The 14544-nt window shown below is 43.1% G+C and overlaps 1 protein-coding gene across 1 annotated transcript in view; it reads left to right on the forward strand.

Annotated features, from left to right (window-relative positions):
- Positions 1-10867: 10867 nt before the first annotated feature.
- Positions 10868-14544, forward strand: part of PSMB2 (proteasome 20S subunit beta 2) — a 37908-nt gene continuing 34231 nt past the window's right edge. The window contains exon 1 of the mRNA XM_007979439.3: positions 10868-11131. Within this exon, the coding sequence (XP_007977630.1) occupies positions 11041-11131 (91 nt within the window). The 5' untranslated portion in view covers positions 10868-11040. The remainder of the gene's footprint in view (positions 11132-14544) is intronic.

Here is a 14544-nt window from a genome sequence, read left to right on the forward strand (position 1 = left end):
TCAAAAAAAAAAAAAAAAAAAAAAGTTGACCATCTTGGTGAAGGTTTCCCAGCTAGTAAGTGGTAGAGTCAGGACTCAAATTCAGGCTTCTTTTATTTCCAAATACAAGCTTGTAACTACCATGTTGCATTATTTATCCAAGTTGGAGGAACTGAGTTTTCTGGAACATGACAAACATCACTGGTGAGCATAAACCATTCCATGGACCATCAAGATATATGTGTTTGGAAGAAAGACTCCTGAGCCGATGCAGAAGGTTCTAAATAGAAACGTGATGAGGAAAGATGAATGTCCAGACTAAAGTAAAAGTAGATCCCATGAAGGACAAAGATGTGATAAAGGCGCTTTGTAGGAAAGGAGGAGGCTGGTCATTCATGCAGAAAAATGCCTGTAAAGAGGATTTTAAAATGCTGCATATGACTTTAGGTGTCTAATCATCCATAGAATATGGATGATAAAAAAATGAACTTATCATATTACCCAATCCGGGTGTACAAACAACCTCAGAGGTACCACGAAGACTTTGTAGAACAGGGCACCTCCCTTTAGCACACAAGGCAGTGTTTTATGCAAAATGGGCCTAATAAGGCCAAAACCGTGAGAGATGGGGCCTGTTCCAGAGGGGCAGCTAGTGTACGTCAGATGCAAAAGAGGAGGCCAGGGCAGCACTGAGAAGTGAAGCCAAGCACAACTAATGCATATCAGTGGTTCAACATCAAGAGCAGCTTCTGAATTAAAGGTAGGACCAAAGAGTAAAGCTAAAGTCACCGAGGGTCCAGTCAGAAGATGTCAAGTGACCTGGCTATCACTGGGTGAAGAAATGAGGCAGGAGAAATGGAAGCTTGAGGAGGAAGGGGATGGTCATTTAATTAACCATAATTCTGGCAAATGATGTCCTGCTAGCATGAGACTGCTTCCTGTCAAGCCGTGGACTGCTTTAAAAGTGCTGACTTGGGCCGGGCGCAGTGGCTCACGCCTATAATCCCAGCACTTTGGGAGGCTGAGGCGCGTGGATCACGAAGTCAGGAGATCGAGACCATCCTGGCTAACACGGTGAAACCCCGTCTCTACTAAAAAATACAAAAAATTAGCCGGGCGTGGTGGCGGGCGCCTGTAGTCCCAGCTACTTGGGAGGCTGAGGCAGGAGAATGGCGTGAACCCGGGAGGCGGAGCTTGCAGTGAGCTGAAATTGTGCCACTGCACTCCAGCCTGGGCGACAGAGCGAGACTCCATCTCAAAAAAAAAAAAAAAAAAAAAAGAGTGCTGACTTACACCTAGCAATGGAAAGATGTACCTTGTTCCAAATAAATGTATTTACTGGAAGGGATGGTGTATAAACCATATGACAAGAAAATATACCTTAGTAGTGTGTGTGAACTTCACACAACACTCATGTGTAAGAAGTGGCACATTTTTCTACATTGTATAAATATAATTTAAGCCCTCACCTGTGCTGGTTAACAGGAAATTAAATTTCAGAAATACTTCTGAGAGCTGTCCCTCTCCCTAGGATTGATTATACAACAATTCTGAACAAAGAACACTGGCTTGGATTGGGTTCCCTAGAAGCAGAGTTTGAGACAGGGATTCTTGTTCAAGTGATTTACTAGGGGAGTAATTTCTGGAGGAAGGGTGTGGGAGATGCAGGATGGGACACAGAGTAAAAGATTTGCAAGAATGTGATCTCAGCTGATTCTACAAGAAATATCTGGAGCACAAGTTGGACCATAAAATTAGTTCCCCAATGAGGCAAGAGAGCCCGTCTTTTCTGTCCCTGTGTCAATTAGTTATTGGTCAAGGTGGGGTACAGCCTCCCAGGTGAGGGGAATGACAATTTTCCAGAAGAAAGGGCAGTAGTGAGTGGTTGTCAATCAACACAACTGAAGGGTGGTGCACTGATAGATCCACTACAGTCCACACCCTGCATCTAGCAGCTTCACTTGCTTCTCACATTAAATTCACTTTGTCTAGGCATAGCTTCTCCTGCATCCTGGTTGGTCACGATTTCTGAGAAAACTTACAAGAGGAGGGTTTATGGAATGAAATATAGCCTAGGCTGTTGCACTTGGTCCTGAGCTGTAACTGATAGTCATCATCTCCCTATTCTGCCATTTAGACTTTCCTTATGACTTGGCCCACACTCTCATTCTCACGTTGTCCCGGTCACCAGACCCTTGTCAGGCCATGGTTGCTAAAATTACCCATTTATAGTTCAACCGGGCATGAGAATACCAAGAGATGTTCCAACGGATCACCTGAGTGCCAGACAGATTCCCTTCTGCCCTCATTAGGCAGCAGCAGTCCTATTTCCTCATGAGGATTAGGGTTAATTACTCCTGCCAAATCGCTCATGCACTTGTACCTGTGCCCTCTGGATTTGCTTAAGCTTCATCCAAGATATAGCACATCCATTTTATGATTGATTACAGCTGGGCCCACTTGACATTTATAACTTGGTGGGTTTGTCAGAATCCAACTCAATATGGAAAGAAGAAGCTACATGGCCTTTTAATGTGCTATGGTCAGACACTCAGTTTCTACAGGATGATATGCCTTTGAAGTTTGAGGTCTAATTCTTCCATTGTAAACTAATAGAACTTTTGTCCGGCATTTTCCTCTACCAAAGATACTTCTAGTAACATGTGATCAGCTAAGTCAAACGACCCAAGCGGCAAGGCTATTTATATTGCAGTCTGCTGCTGTTGCACAGCTCTTTCTTGCTCTGGGCACACTGAAAGCTGGCAGTCTTCCACATGTCAATAGATGAGACTACCACTCAATATTCAAAACAAAAAACACAAAGCCTAATTTATTGCTCACATAAGTATATGCTGGTCAGGCACAGTTTCCTCTAAGAAGAGCAGATTGCTAATCTTAGAGTTTGGGGAAAGCATGGAATTCAAGGACTAGTCGATTTTCAGAGGCATGAGTGGGTTGATATAATCTTTAGAAGTGTGGTTACTCAGGTGAGACAGTTCATTGGTTGACATTCAGAAATATGTTCACTGGAATGAGTTATATCCTGACTGGCTTTTAGAAACAAGGAGTTGTCACTGAGTGGTTTGCTTGCAAAAAAAGTATGGTCACTGATGTTTGTTGTTGATTGATTAAAAGGTTTTAAAACCAGTTCTGGCAATTACTTGTTATTAAGGGCATGGAATTCTCATTTATTGATTAGATGGGTTTAAAACAGATTCTGACTTGATACCACGGCTTCAGAAAACAGTCAGTCTTTTCATAAGAGTATAGGAATGTTTAACTTCTCGATTTTCCCTTTTGCTCTTCACTCAGCCAAGGCTTTCGGAAAGACCAACAAAAATTATCTAGATATTTACTATTATTGTTGATTTTCTTTGAAAATGAAGGTTCATTTGGAAAGGGCTAATTTTTAGTTCAAGTGTCAATCAACATGGTTTTATCCTGTTTTTGTCTTTGAGTCATATACTGAATCATCTGTCAGGGGAGCAGCTGTGTAGATGCAGATGACTCTAGACAACAGATATCAAGCAACTGTGAGAAAATGACTGGAAATATAAGAAGAATCTGAAAGGCATTCTGGACACATGGCACAAGATTTTTCAGGCCTAAGAAAACATGTTTAAACAACTCCTTGAGTCTACCTTAGATAGCTAGGTTGTGTTTTCTTTTAGCTTGTATGTAAATTGTTCCCTTTAACCTGGGCTGTTAATCTAAGTACAACATGAAATCAGGGACTAGATTTTGTGCATCTATGATGTAATCTCTGAACCTCTTCATGAATTTGTTTTTCTACTGTATAAGAGGTTCTTGCTTAAGGAATTTAGATATAGCAGCCTGTTAGCTGAGGATACGCTAAAGCATTTCCTTTCACTTCTACTGTCTCCTTTACGGTAGGTCTCTACCTTTACCAACAGTAATTTCTTTGGGTAGCATCAAGACATTAAACACACCAGCTCCCAGTTCATATGTTTACTCTCTTATTTTTAGCAATTTGACATGCCTAGAGAGGGTCGCATTTCAGTAAGTTGAGTTGATTTGACTTTTAGTCTAGGAATTGAATTCTACAAGAGCATGGACTACTGTACTGTAAGAGAATTAATATAGCCTAGAGGAAATATCATAAATATACATAAGTATACTGTTTATTCCATGTGAATGCAAACTACTTCTGATTCTCCTTGAATGACTCAGAAATAATGCATTATCAGATCAATAGCTGCAAACCATGTACCCAAGATCGTATTATTCTGCTCTAGTAATACCAAATCCAACACAGCAGATGTAATGGGGGGCTATTGTTATTATTATTATTATTTGAGATGGAGTATCACCGTCGCCCAGTCTGGAGTGCAGTGGCACAATCTCAGCTGACTGTAACCCCTGCCTGCCGGGTTCAAGCGATTCTCCTGCCTCAGCCTCCCAAGTAGCTGGGATTTACTGACATGCACCACCAGACTCAGCCAATTTTTGTATTTTAAATAGAGACGACGTTTCACCATGTTGGCCAGGCTGGTCTCAAACTCCTGATCTCAGGTGATCTGCCTGCCTTGGCCTCCCAAAGTGCTGGGATTACAGGTGTGAGCCACCGCACCGGTCCTACTTTCAAGAAATGTTCTACTACTTTATGTACTGTATGAGAACTTTACAGCAGTTGTATTCCAATTCCTCCCCTCCTGGCCTTTGTGCTTTTGTTATTCTACATTACACTTCGAAATACATTATAAATCCTATCATACATTTGTTTTGTTTTGTTTTGTCTGAGACGGAGTCTCACTCTATTGCCCAGGCTGGAGTGCAGTGGCCTAATCTCGGCTCACTGCAAGCTCCGCCTCGCCGATTCACATAATTCTCCTTCCTCAGCCTCCCGAGTAGCTGGGACTACAGGCGCCTGCCACCAAGCCTGGCTAACTTCTTTTTGTATTTATGGTAGAGACTGGGTTTCACCGTGTTAACCAGGATGGTCTCGATCTCCTGACCTCGTGATCCGCCTGCATCAGTCTCCCAAAGTGCTGGGATTACAGGCGTGAGCCACCGCGCCTGGCCTACTTTTTGCTTTAAACAATTCTCTTAAAGACATCCAAATCTCTCTCTCCCCCTCCCTCTCTCCCTGTTCCCCTTTCATTGGAAACAGAGTCTTGCTCTGTCACCAAGGCTAGAGTACAGTAGCACAATCCTAGCTCACTGTAACCTCAAACCTCCTGCCTCAGCCTCCCAAGTAGTAGTAGCTAAGGCATGCACCACACCAGGTTAATTTTTTTTTTTTTTTTTTAGAAGTGTGATCTTGCTATGTTTCCAGGCTGGTCTTGAACTCCTGGCCTCAAGCAATCCTTCTGCCTTGGCCTCCCCAAGTGGTGGGATTACGGTTTGAGCCACTGTGCCCAGTCTTCGCTTTCTTTTTTTGAGATGGAGTCTCGCTTTGTCACCCAGGCTGGAGTGCGGTGGCGCGATCTCGGCTCACTGCAAGCTCCGCCTCCTGGGTTCACGCCATTCTCCTGCCTCAGCCTTTGAGTAGCTGGGACTACAGGTGCCCGCCACCACGCCCAGCTAATTTTTTGTATTTTTTAGTAGAGACGGGGTTTCACCATGTTAGCCAGGATGGTCTCGATCTCCTGACCTTGTGATCCGCCCGCCTTGGCCTCCCAAAGTGCTGAGATTACAGGCGTGAGCCACTGTGCCCGGCCTGCTTTCTTTCTTTAATGAATTGATGGCACTCAGCAATAGCCACCCAATTCTTTGGTCCAGACAATTACTGTTTTTCTCATATTTCTCAAGTGTCCAAGAGTTTTTTAGCTATTGCATCCCTTTCCACCATAACCTATCCCAGTTAAACACAGGTGAAAGTCTGAGCTTTCACCTGCTGTAGCACTGTTACAGGAGGTCAGGAACTGTCAATATTCTTTCTACTGCCAGCATTGGTGTCCTCGTCATCCTCCAGCTGGTGAGTGATCTCACTCCAGAATCTCTTGGAGACTGCTTTCTATGATCACTTCTGGTGCCAAATGTTTTTTTAGTTTGAGTTCCCTACAAATGAACCAAAATGAGGGTGCTAGTTCAAGTCATTAATTGGGGAAGAGCTCTCAGGAGAAGCAGAGTTAGGAAGCAAGATAGGGTAGGGGGGAAAAGCTAAGTAAGAACTTGGTCTTGGCTGGAGACCAGCATTAGACTGATTCCACAGGGAGACTCTTGAGGACAAACTGTATCCCACTTAAATTCAGGGAACTTATCTTTTATCCCTGTGTCAGTCGATTAGTCAATCACTGGCAAGGAGTGGGTATTGGCGAACAGCCTCCTATGCAAGGGGGACTCCTATTTGGCTGAGGGAAATTCCCTGAAGAAAAGGGTAGTTGGAAGTTGTTATCAACCAACATTTATAACAGCTGGGAAATGGGTGCCCAGGTAGGTGAAGGGACTATGGGCACTATGGGCAGGGCATCAACAGTATGCACTACAGTAACTGTCCTGAATGTTTAGGGATGCGCCTCTGATCTCCAGTCTACCCCCCTTGTCCCAATCCTATTGTCCAAGTTCACATGGTTTTTTTTTTTTTTGAGACGGAGTCTCGCTGTGTTGCCCAGGCTGGAGTGCAGTGGCGCGATCTTGGCTCACTGCAAGCTCCATCTCCCGGGTTTACGCCATTCTCCTGCCTCAGCCTCTGAGTAGCTGGGACTACAGGTGCCCGCCACCACGCCCGGCTAGTTTTTTGTATTTTTAGTAGAGACAGGGTTTCACCATGTTAGCCAGGATGGTCTCGATCTCCTGACCTTGTGATCCACCTACCTCGGCCTCCCAAAGTGCTGGGATTATAGGCTTGAGCCACCGCCCCCGGCCGCTCACATGGTCTTTTGAGGGTGAGCTACACTGACGCTTTTATCTCAAGCTTGGGCTTGGGAGTCTTGGCAAGGTTGGTAGCTTCCACATTATGGCCATGTTCCCCAACACTGCAGTCATTCTTCATCAAGTTTCTCCCAAACTCTTGCAGAATATGGTTCCTTATACTCATGGTACCAAACAGACCTGCATCTTTGTCCCATCTCAAGGGAAACACAAAGCAAACCTCTCTTCTGAATGCCTCTTTTATAAATAAGAAAATTGAGGCTCAGGGAGGCTAAATGAATTTTGCAACAAGGCTGAAAAAGGTAGAGCCGGGACCTCACTTAGGTGTTGACTTACAGGCCTTCCACTATATCAGGGAGGCAAACTATGGTCCATGAGCCAAGCCCATCTTCCCCCTTCCCCTACCTGTTTTTTAAGCAAAGTTTTATTGGAACACAGCCATGCTCTCTTGTCTATGTATTGCCTATGGCTGCTTTCACACTATAATGAGAGTTGTTAGTTGTTAGTAGTTGTTACAGAGAGAGTATGACCTGCAAAGTCAAAAATATTTACTATCTGTAAATATTTTGGCTACATTATGCTGCTTCTGGGAACCTCCACAGACGACTTCTAATTCTAAGACTCAGTTATTCTAAGACTTTAGTTGGAGGAGGGATTCTCCCTGATACTTAGTGACACAGCACAAGGTAGGTCTTGAAAACCTACTTTCTTCTATACTAACAAGAAATTAGGGCAGCTCTAGTGCTACTTAGCTAAAGGAGATTTCAAAAAGTCCTGGGGAGAGCTGGATGTGGTGTCATGTGACTGTAATATCAGCTACTTGGGAGGCTGAGGCAGGAGGATCACTTGAACCCAGGATTTTGTCTCAGAAAAAATAAAAATAAAAAAGCCTGGAAAGAAAGAGGGATGAATCAGCTTAAAAGATAGTCCTTAAAAAAAATAATAAAAATACTGTGGATCTGCCAATTCAGAAATCTGCAGCGTTTGTGAATGAAGGAATATTGGTATGTACAAAGGAAAGGTCTGGAAGGATACAGACATTCGGTGGGTGGTTACCTTTGATGGAAGGAAAGGTATTTAACTCTTTATTTCTTCTATATTGTTTGTGTATGTGTGTATATATAACTATGTACTTTTTGCAATTAAAAAAACACACAAACACACACAATGAGAAAGAGAGAGAGAGACCTACCCCCTCCAAGTGGTATTTAAGAAAAGAATCTTTCTAGAATGATGGATGCAGCTGTGTTCATAGTGGATGGTTGACTTAATGACCTCACTTGCCCCTGGCATTCATCCCATGATTAATAGGCTGCCTCAAACTCCTCAGGCTCTGTGTTCCTTTATGAGCAGGGAGCTGGAAGAATCATTCAGAATAAAGTAAGTATTACAATTTCTGCAGAGGCAAACAAATTGCATAGTTGTGTTTGGAGATACAATTGCAACTCTTTTCCCATTTCTCAATAAGCTAATATGAAGACTCAGTTGTGGATGTCAGAAACCCAATCAAGAAATATTTCACCTTTTTTTCAGAATTGCTTCAAGATATAAAGGAATGGCTGGCTTTTTTTTAATTAGAAAAAATACAAATAATACATGAGCATTGTAAAAATTCAAACAATACTCGTGTATAAAAGAAAAAGTGAAAGTTCTTCCTTCAAATTACACTCACCAGGGTAATAACTGCATATAATTTGACACTAGAATACCTGTAAATAAGTATTTACAGGTATTTCCATTCATTTTCAAATATTCATCATTAAACAAAATGGCATCAGGCTACAGATAAAAAAGCATTTTTATTTTCACTTAATTTATCTTGGGCCATGGAATATATAGGTATATTTAGATTCATCTCATTCTTTTTGTGGGTGAACAACATTCCACTGTGACTGTACTACTTCTTTTTTTTTTTTTGAGACAGAGTTTTGCCCTTGTTGCCCAGGCTGGAGTGCAGTGGCGTGATCTCAGCTCACTGTAACCTCTGCCTCTTGGGTTCAAGCGATTCTCTTGCCTCAGCCTCCTGAGTACAGGCGCCTCCTTCACGCCCAGCAAATTTTTTGTGTTTAGTAGAGACCGGGTTTCACCATGTTGGTCAGGTTGGTCTCAGGTGATCCACCCACCTCGGCCTCCCAAAGTGGTGGGATTACAGGCATGAGCCACCGCACCCAGCCCAACAATGTCTGCACTTTTAGACATGTAAGTTGGTCCTCTTTTGTGTTGTTTGTGTTGTAGCGCTGCAACACTAAATATCTTTTTTTTTTTTTTTGAGATGGAGTCTTGCTCTGTTGCCCAGGCTGGAGTGTAATGGTGTGATCTTGGTTCACTGCAACCTCTGCCTCCTGGGTTCAAGCGATTCTCCTGCCTCAGTCTCCACAGTAGCTGGGATTACAGGCGCCCACCACCACGCCCAACTAATTTTTGTATTTTTAGTAGAGACGGGGTTTCACCATGTCAGCCAGGCTGGTCTTGAACTCCTGACCTTGTGATCCGCCTGCCTTGGCCTCCCAAAGTGCTAGGATTACAGGCGTGAGCCACTGTGCCCAGCAACACTGAATATCTCTGTACACAAATATTAGGGCAGTGTGTACAAACATTTCTTCTGGACATATTCAAAAGGTTATGCACATTTAATTTTAACAGATATTAAAATTGTTCTCTATAAAAAGGTTGTACAACTTAGAACCTTTCCCCTAATTTATACTTTCTCATTGTTTCTTATTTCACATTTTCCTAATTACCATCTAGGTTGAGGATCTTTTCATATTTATTGGCCATTCGTGTTGCTTCTTTTGTGAATTGTTTTTCTTAAGTCTTTGGTCTTTGTTTTGTTTTTTGAGACAGAGTCTCTCTCTGTTGCTCAGGCTGGAGTGCAGTGACGCAATCTTGGCTTACTACAACCTCCGCCTCCTGGGTTCAAGCAATTCTCCTGCCTCAGCCTCCCGAGTAGTACAGGCGCCTGCCACCACGCCCAGCTAATTTTTTGTATTTTTAGTAGAGACGGGGTTTCACCATATTGGCCAGGCTGGTCTCCAACTCCTGACCTCATGATCTGCCCGCCTCGGCCTCCCAAAGTGCTGGGACTACAGGCGTGAACCCCCGCACCCTGCCGGGTCTTTTAAAAATGATATTGTCTCCCCCCGTCCTCCTCCCATTGGTTTGTAGGAATATCTTCTAAGTTATAGATATTAACTTTTTCCTTTTTTCTGTCTATAAGGTCCAAAATAGTAACTATTTCTACAATTGAAACATCCTCAACTTACATTTATTGTGGAGCATGAGAATGACCTTCACCACACAGAGACTTGTAATCTTATGTAGTCAAATCTGTCACGTCTTTTCTTATACTGCTTCTGGGTTCCCTGTCACACTTAGAAACCTATCTCTTCCAAAAATTACAAAAAAAATTTTTACTTTTTCTTCCATGTTTATATCTTTTTTTTTCTTTTTTTGAGACGGAGTTTTGCTTTTGTTGCCCAGGCTGGAGTGCAATGGCGCGATCTCGGCTCACGGCAACCTCCGCCTCCCGGGTTCAAGCGATTCTCCTGCCTCAGCCTCCAGAGTAGCTGAGATTACAGGCGCCCGCCACCATGCCCCGCTAATTTTGTATTTTTAGTAGAGACGGAGGTTTCTCCATGTTGGTCAGGCTGGTCTCGAACTCCCGAGCTCAGGTGATCCGCCCGCCTTGGCTTCCCAAAGTGCTGGGATTACAGGCGTGAGCCACTGCGCCCAACCGATTCTTACATCTTTAATCCAACCATATACTATTTTTGTGAAGGATGGAAGTAAGGCTCCCCTCAAGTTAATTTTTCTCCAATCTGGCTTGCAGGAAAGGGGTTTCTGGGGAGATTTTACCGAGCAACGTAGGGAAACGGCTGCCTGGCGACCTACCCCTTATTTGACACCCACACGTGCTCGGCACCTTACATACACTGCGTGATTTTATCCTAAAGCGAGTTTTAAAATCTTAGTGTGTAGACAGAGAAACTGGGCGTCACATAATGGAGACCCGGACGATCCCAGAGACAAGCGCCGAGCTCAAGGAACCCGGCACCGCGCCCGCTTTCCAACCTCTCGCGACAGTTGTACGTCATCTGAGAGCGCCGTGGAAGTCGCGCAGCCGGCGTCGCGCCAATCTTCGCTCGTAGGTGCTGTCTCACCGGTGAGACCTGGAGGCCGGCGAGTCTCGCGCTTTGTCGGACCTGCAGCCTCTGGCCTCCCACCACCATGGAGTACCTAATCGGTATCCAAGGCCCCGACTATGTCCTTGTCGCCTCCGACCGGGTGGCCGCCAGCAATATTGTCCAGATGAAGGACGGTGAGAGGAAGCAGGGGAGGCCCGGCCAGGCCTGGGGTGTCGGGGCGGCCAGAGGGAGTTTGTCGGGGGTTGAATGTGTACCAGGGAGGATCGAAGAGGTGGAAGCCGGCCTGCCCTACCCATACTTACTTAATTAATTATTTTATTTTTTTCGAGATGGAGTTTCGCTCTTGCTGCCCAGGCTCTAGTGCAATGGCGCTATCTCGGCTCACCACAACCTCAGTCTCCCGGGTTCAAGCGATTCTCGTGCCGCAGCCTCCCGAGTAGCTGGTATTATAGGCATGCGCCACCACACCCGGCTAATTTTTGTATTATTAGTAGAGATGGGGGGGGTTTCTCTATATTGGTCAGGCTGCTCTCGAACTCCCGACCTCAGGTGATCCGCCGTCTCGGCCTCCCAAAGTGCTGAGATAACAGGCGTGAGCCGCTGTGCTCGGCCTTTTTTTTTTTTTTTTTTTTTTTTTTTTTAAATAACGGAAGCAACAGGCAGACAAGTCTGGGACCTTGGCATTTGCTCCTCCCGGGCTTCTAGGTCAGTGCTCTGCTCTGGCCTTCGCTAAATGCTTCTTGCTTGGTGAGAGTTGACCAAAGGGAATCTGTTTATAAATGTTTAAGCGCCTGCCCAGAACCTGGCTCTCTAGATCCCCGAATCTCTTATAAAAGTTTCCTGTTGTCGCTAGTAATGAGGTTAGTTTGTTGGCGACATAAGGTGGGATCCTGGGGACAGTCAGACTGTGATACCAGAAGCTTGTCATTTTCTTTCCGCTGCCCGTATCTCCCCGTGGCTCCCGATTCTTCTTTTTCAGCTTTCCAGGGCAATGGCTGCCAGGTTTTCCTTATATTTAAGTAGTTAGTTAATGGAGTTAGGAGATTGGAGCCCTGTCATTTATTTGCCTTATGACTTTGATTAAGTTATTTCGCAGTGCCCAGATTTCCTCATCTTTAAGATTAGCAATACCAAACTCACAGACTTGTCGGGAGGATTGAGTAAATGAGTTACGCGCAAATCCTTCGCACTAGACAGGTACTTAATACTAAGCATACACAGGTGCCCAAACATCTGTCAAATGAACATTAAGTCATCTGAACCAAAGCTTAATACTTTTTCAACAGTAGCACGTCTTTGATCAATTAAGGAAAACAAACTTAGATTCTGCAGGAAAAACAACCAAAATCTTCTTAAAATTATGTATTGAGTAATTTACTATAGAGAGACGGTATAGTATAGTAGTTAGGGGCAAAATATCTGGACTCACTGCATAGGTTGAACCCAGGTTCTGCCTCATGTGACCTGAAGCAAGTTTCTCCAACTCCGTGCCCTAAAGCTAGCATCTATAAGGTGGTGATGTAATAGCACCTATCTTAAAAGGTTAATGAATTGATGTAAATCGCTTAACACAGCACCTGATACTTTATGAAATTCTATGATTAGTTTGTAGAAGTTTTGTTTGTAAGCTAGTCCTCCCAAAGGAGTGAATTTGTTTTGAGAGTAAATTTGTCCATTATTTTGAATACTGAGGTCTTTGACAAGCAAGTGATTTTAGCATTAAGTCGTGTCTAGGTAGAACAATAATCATTACCTTTACAGGTCTTTTGTTTCATCCCAAAAATGTATGTGAAATCACATTGAAAAGAAGAACGTGCTTTAAGCCTACTTATGTACACAGTACTTTTAGTCATTATAGGGGATGCAGTATATTACTTATAACCCATAGAAGAGTCCAAGACATTAAGAAAACAAGGAAATAAATACTGCAAGATGATTTTATGTGATAAAAGAAGTATTACTAGTTAGTATTAGGTTGGTTTTTAAATTAATGAGTTCAAGAGCAAATCCTAAGTAATAAAAGAAAGATCACTATGGTGTGGGAGAAAGACGAATTTGAGTTAGTTCTTGAAAAATAGTTGGAAATCATTGCACTCCACACATTCTGATTTTCCCTATGGTCTTTCCTGGTATAAAAACATTTATAATATAAATTTTAGTATTGTATGATGACTTATTTATTTATTTTTGAGATGGAAGCTCGCTCTGTCACCCAGGCTGGAGTGCAATGGCGTGATCTTGGCTCACTGTGATCTCGGCCTCCTGGGTTCAAGCTATTCTCCTGCCTCAGCTTCCTGAGCAGCTGGGACTATAGGCACCCGCCACTACACCCGGATAATTTTTTTGTCTTTTTTAGTAGAGACAGGGTTTCACCGGTTTAGCCAGGCTGGTCTCAAACTCCTGACCTCAGGTGATCCACCTGCCTTGACTTCCCAAAGTGCTGAGATTACAGGCATGAGCCACTGTGCCCGGCTGTATGATGACTTTTTTCTAATCATTCATTTTGTGACGGAGCTTGTTTAGAGTAGGCAAGAATGCTCCAAAATAATAACCTTCTGGGACTCCTTTCTCCAAGTTTAAATGATAATACAACTTCTAATCAATTGTCCAGTATATCACTTTGTATAAACATTTTGATACTATAGAGTAGACATTTGCTGAGGACTGCCACCTTATTAAGCGGTAACAACTTGTGGTTTGCTTATGTGCTGCATTTCATGTCTCTTCTCTTGGCCTATGTAGAATTGCTTTTAAGTTACTCGGAGTACTCCAGCCCACACAGAATTCTCTCTTTTCTGAATTCCTATAGCATGTATGATCTGAGCTACATTATCTAACACTGAGTATCATAATATTGGACATGTATAGAATTCATTAATTTTTCTCACTTGTGAGTTAGACAGGGGTAAGTGATGTTATTAACATTTCACACATCTGGAAACTGGGGCTTAGAGAGGACAAGTAATTTGCTGAAGTTCAGAGTGCCAAGTCCACGTCATAAGCAAGGTCTCTTGGATTCTAGGCCAGTTGGTTTTCCACAGGATGACATGCTAATGTTGTTCATTTTGTTGTCCATTTGTTTCATGTATGTGGATCTTGTAAGTTCCTTGTCAAGAATCAGAAATTCCCCAGAGCTACACAGGCAGTTTCCTGTACAACTCAGGGGTCTCTTAGTATCTATCGCTTGTGTTTTTATTAAATATGTTGCTTTCTGCGACTCATTGGACATAGTGTTTAAAAAACATTTTTGGCCTCGTATTAAGCTAATTTTAAAATGGAACAGGTTACTGCCTAGATTTTTAGCCTTTCTTCTAAGTGTGACATAAGTTCTTTGTGAACAAGCTCCCCCCTCAAATAAAAATAGCTTTTTTCTTATTATAATAATATTGCCAACTTATTGAATAATGTTTTCTTATAAAAGTGAGGCATGTTAAGTATAGAAGTTTTAGGAAATACCGATAAGCAAAAAGAAGGGAACAAAACCTGCCCATACTCTTACCACTGGCAAGCACTTAGAATATACCCTTCTGCTCCTTTTTTTTTTTGCATAGATAATATAAGCGAACGTTTTTCTCTTATTAACAAG

This window comes from Chlorocebus sabaeus, chromosome 20 (genome assembly GCF_047675955.1).
Source record: "Chlorocebus sabaeus isolate Y175 chromosome 20, mChlSab1.0.hap1, whole genome shotgun sequence".
Lineage (NCBI taxonomy): Eukaryota > Metazoa > Chordata > Mammalia > Primates > Cercopithecidae > Chlorocebus > Chlorocebus sabaeus.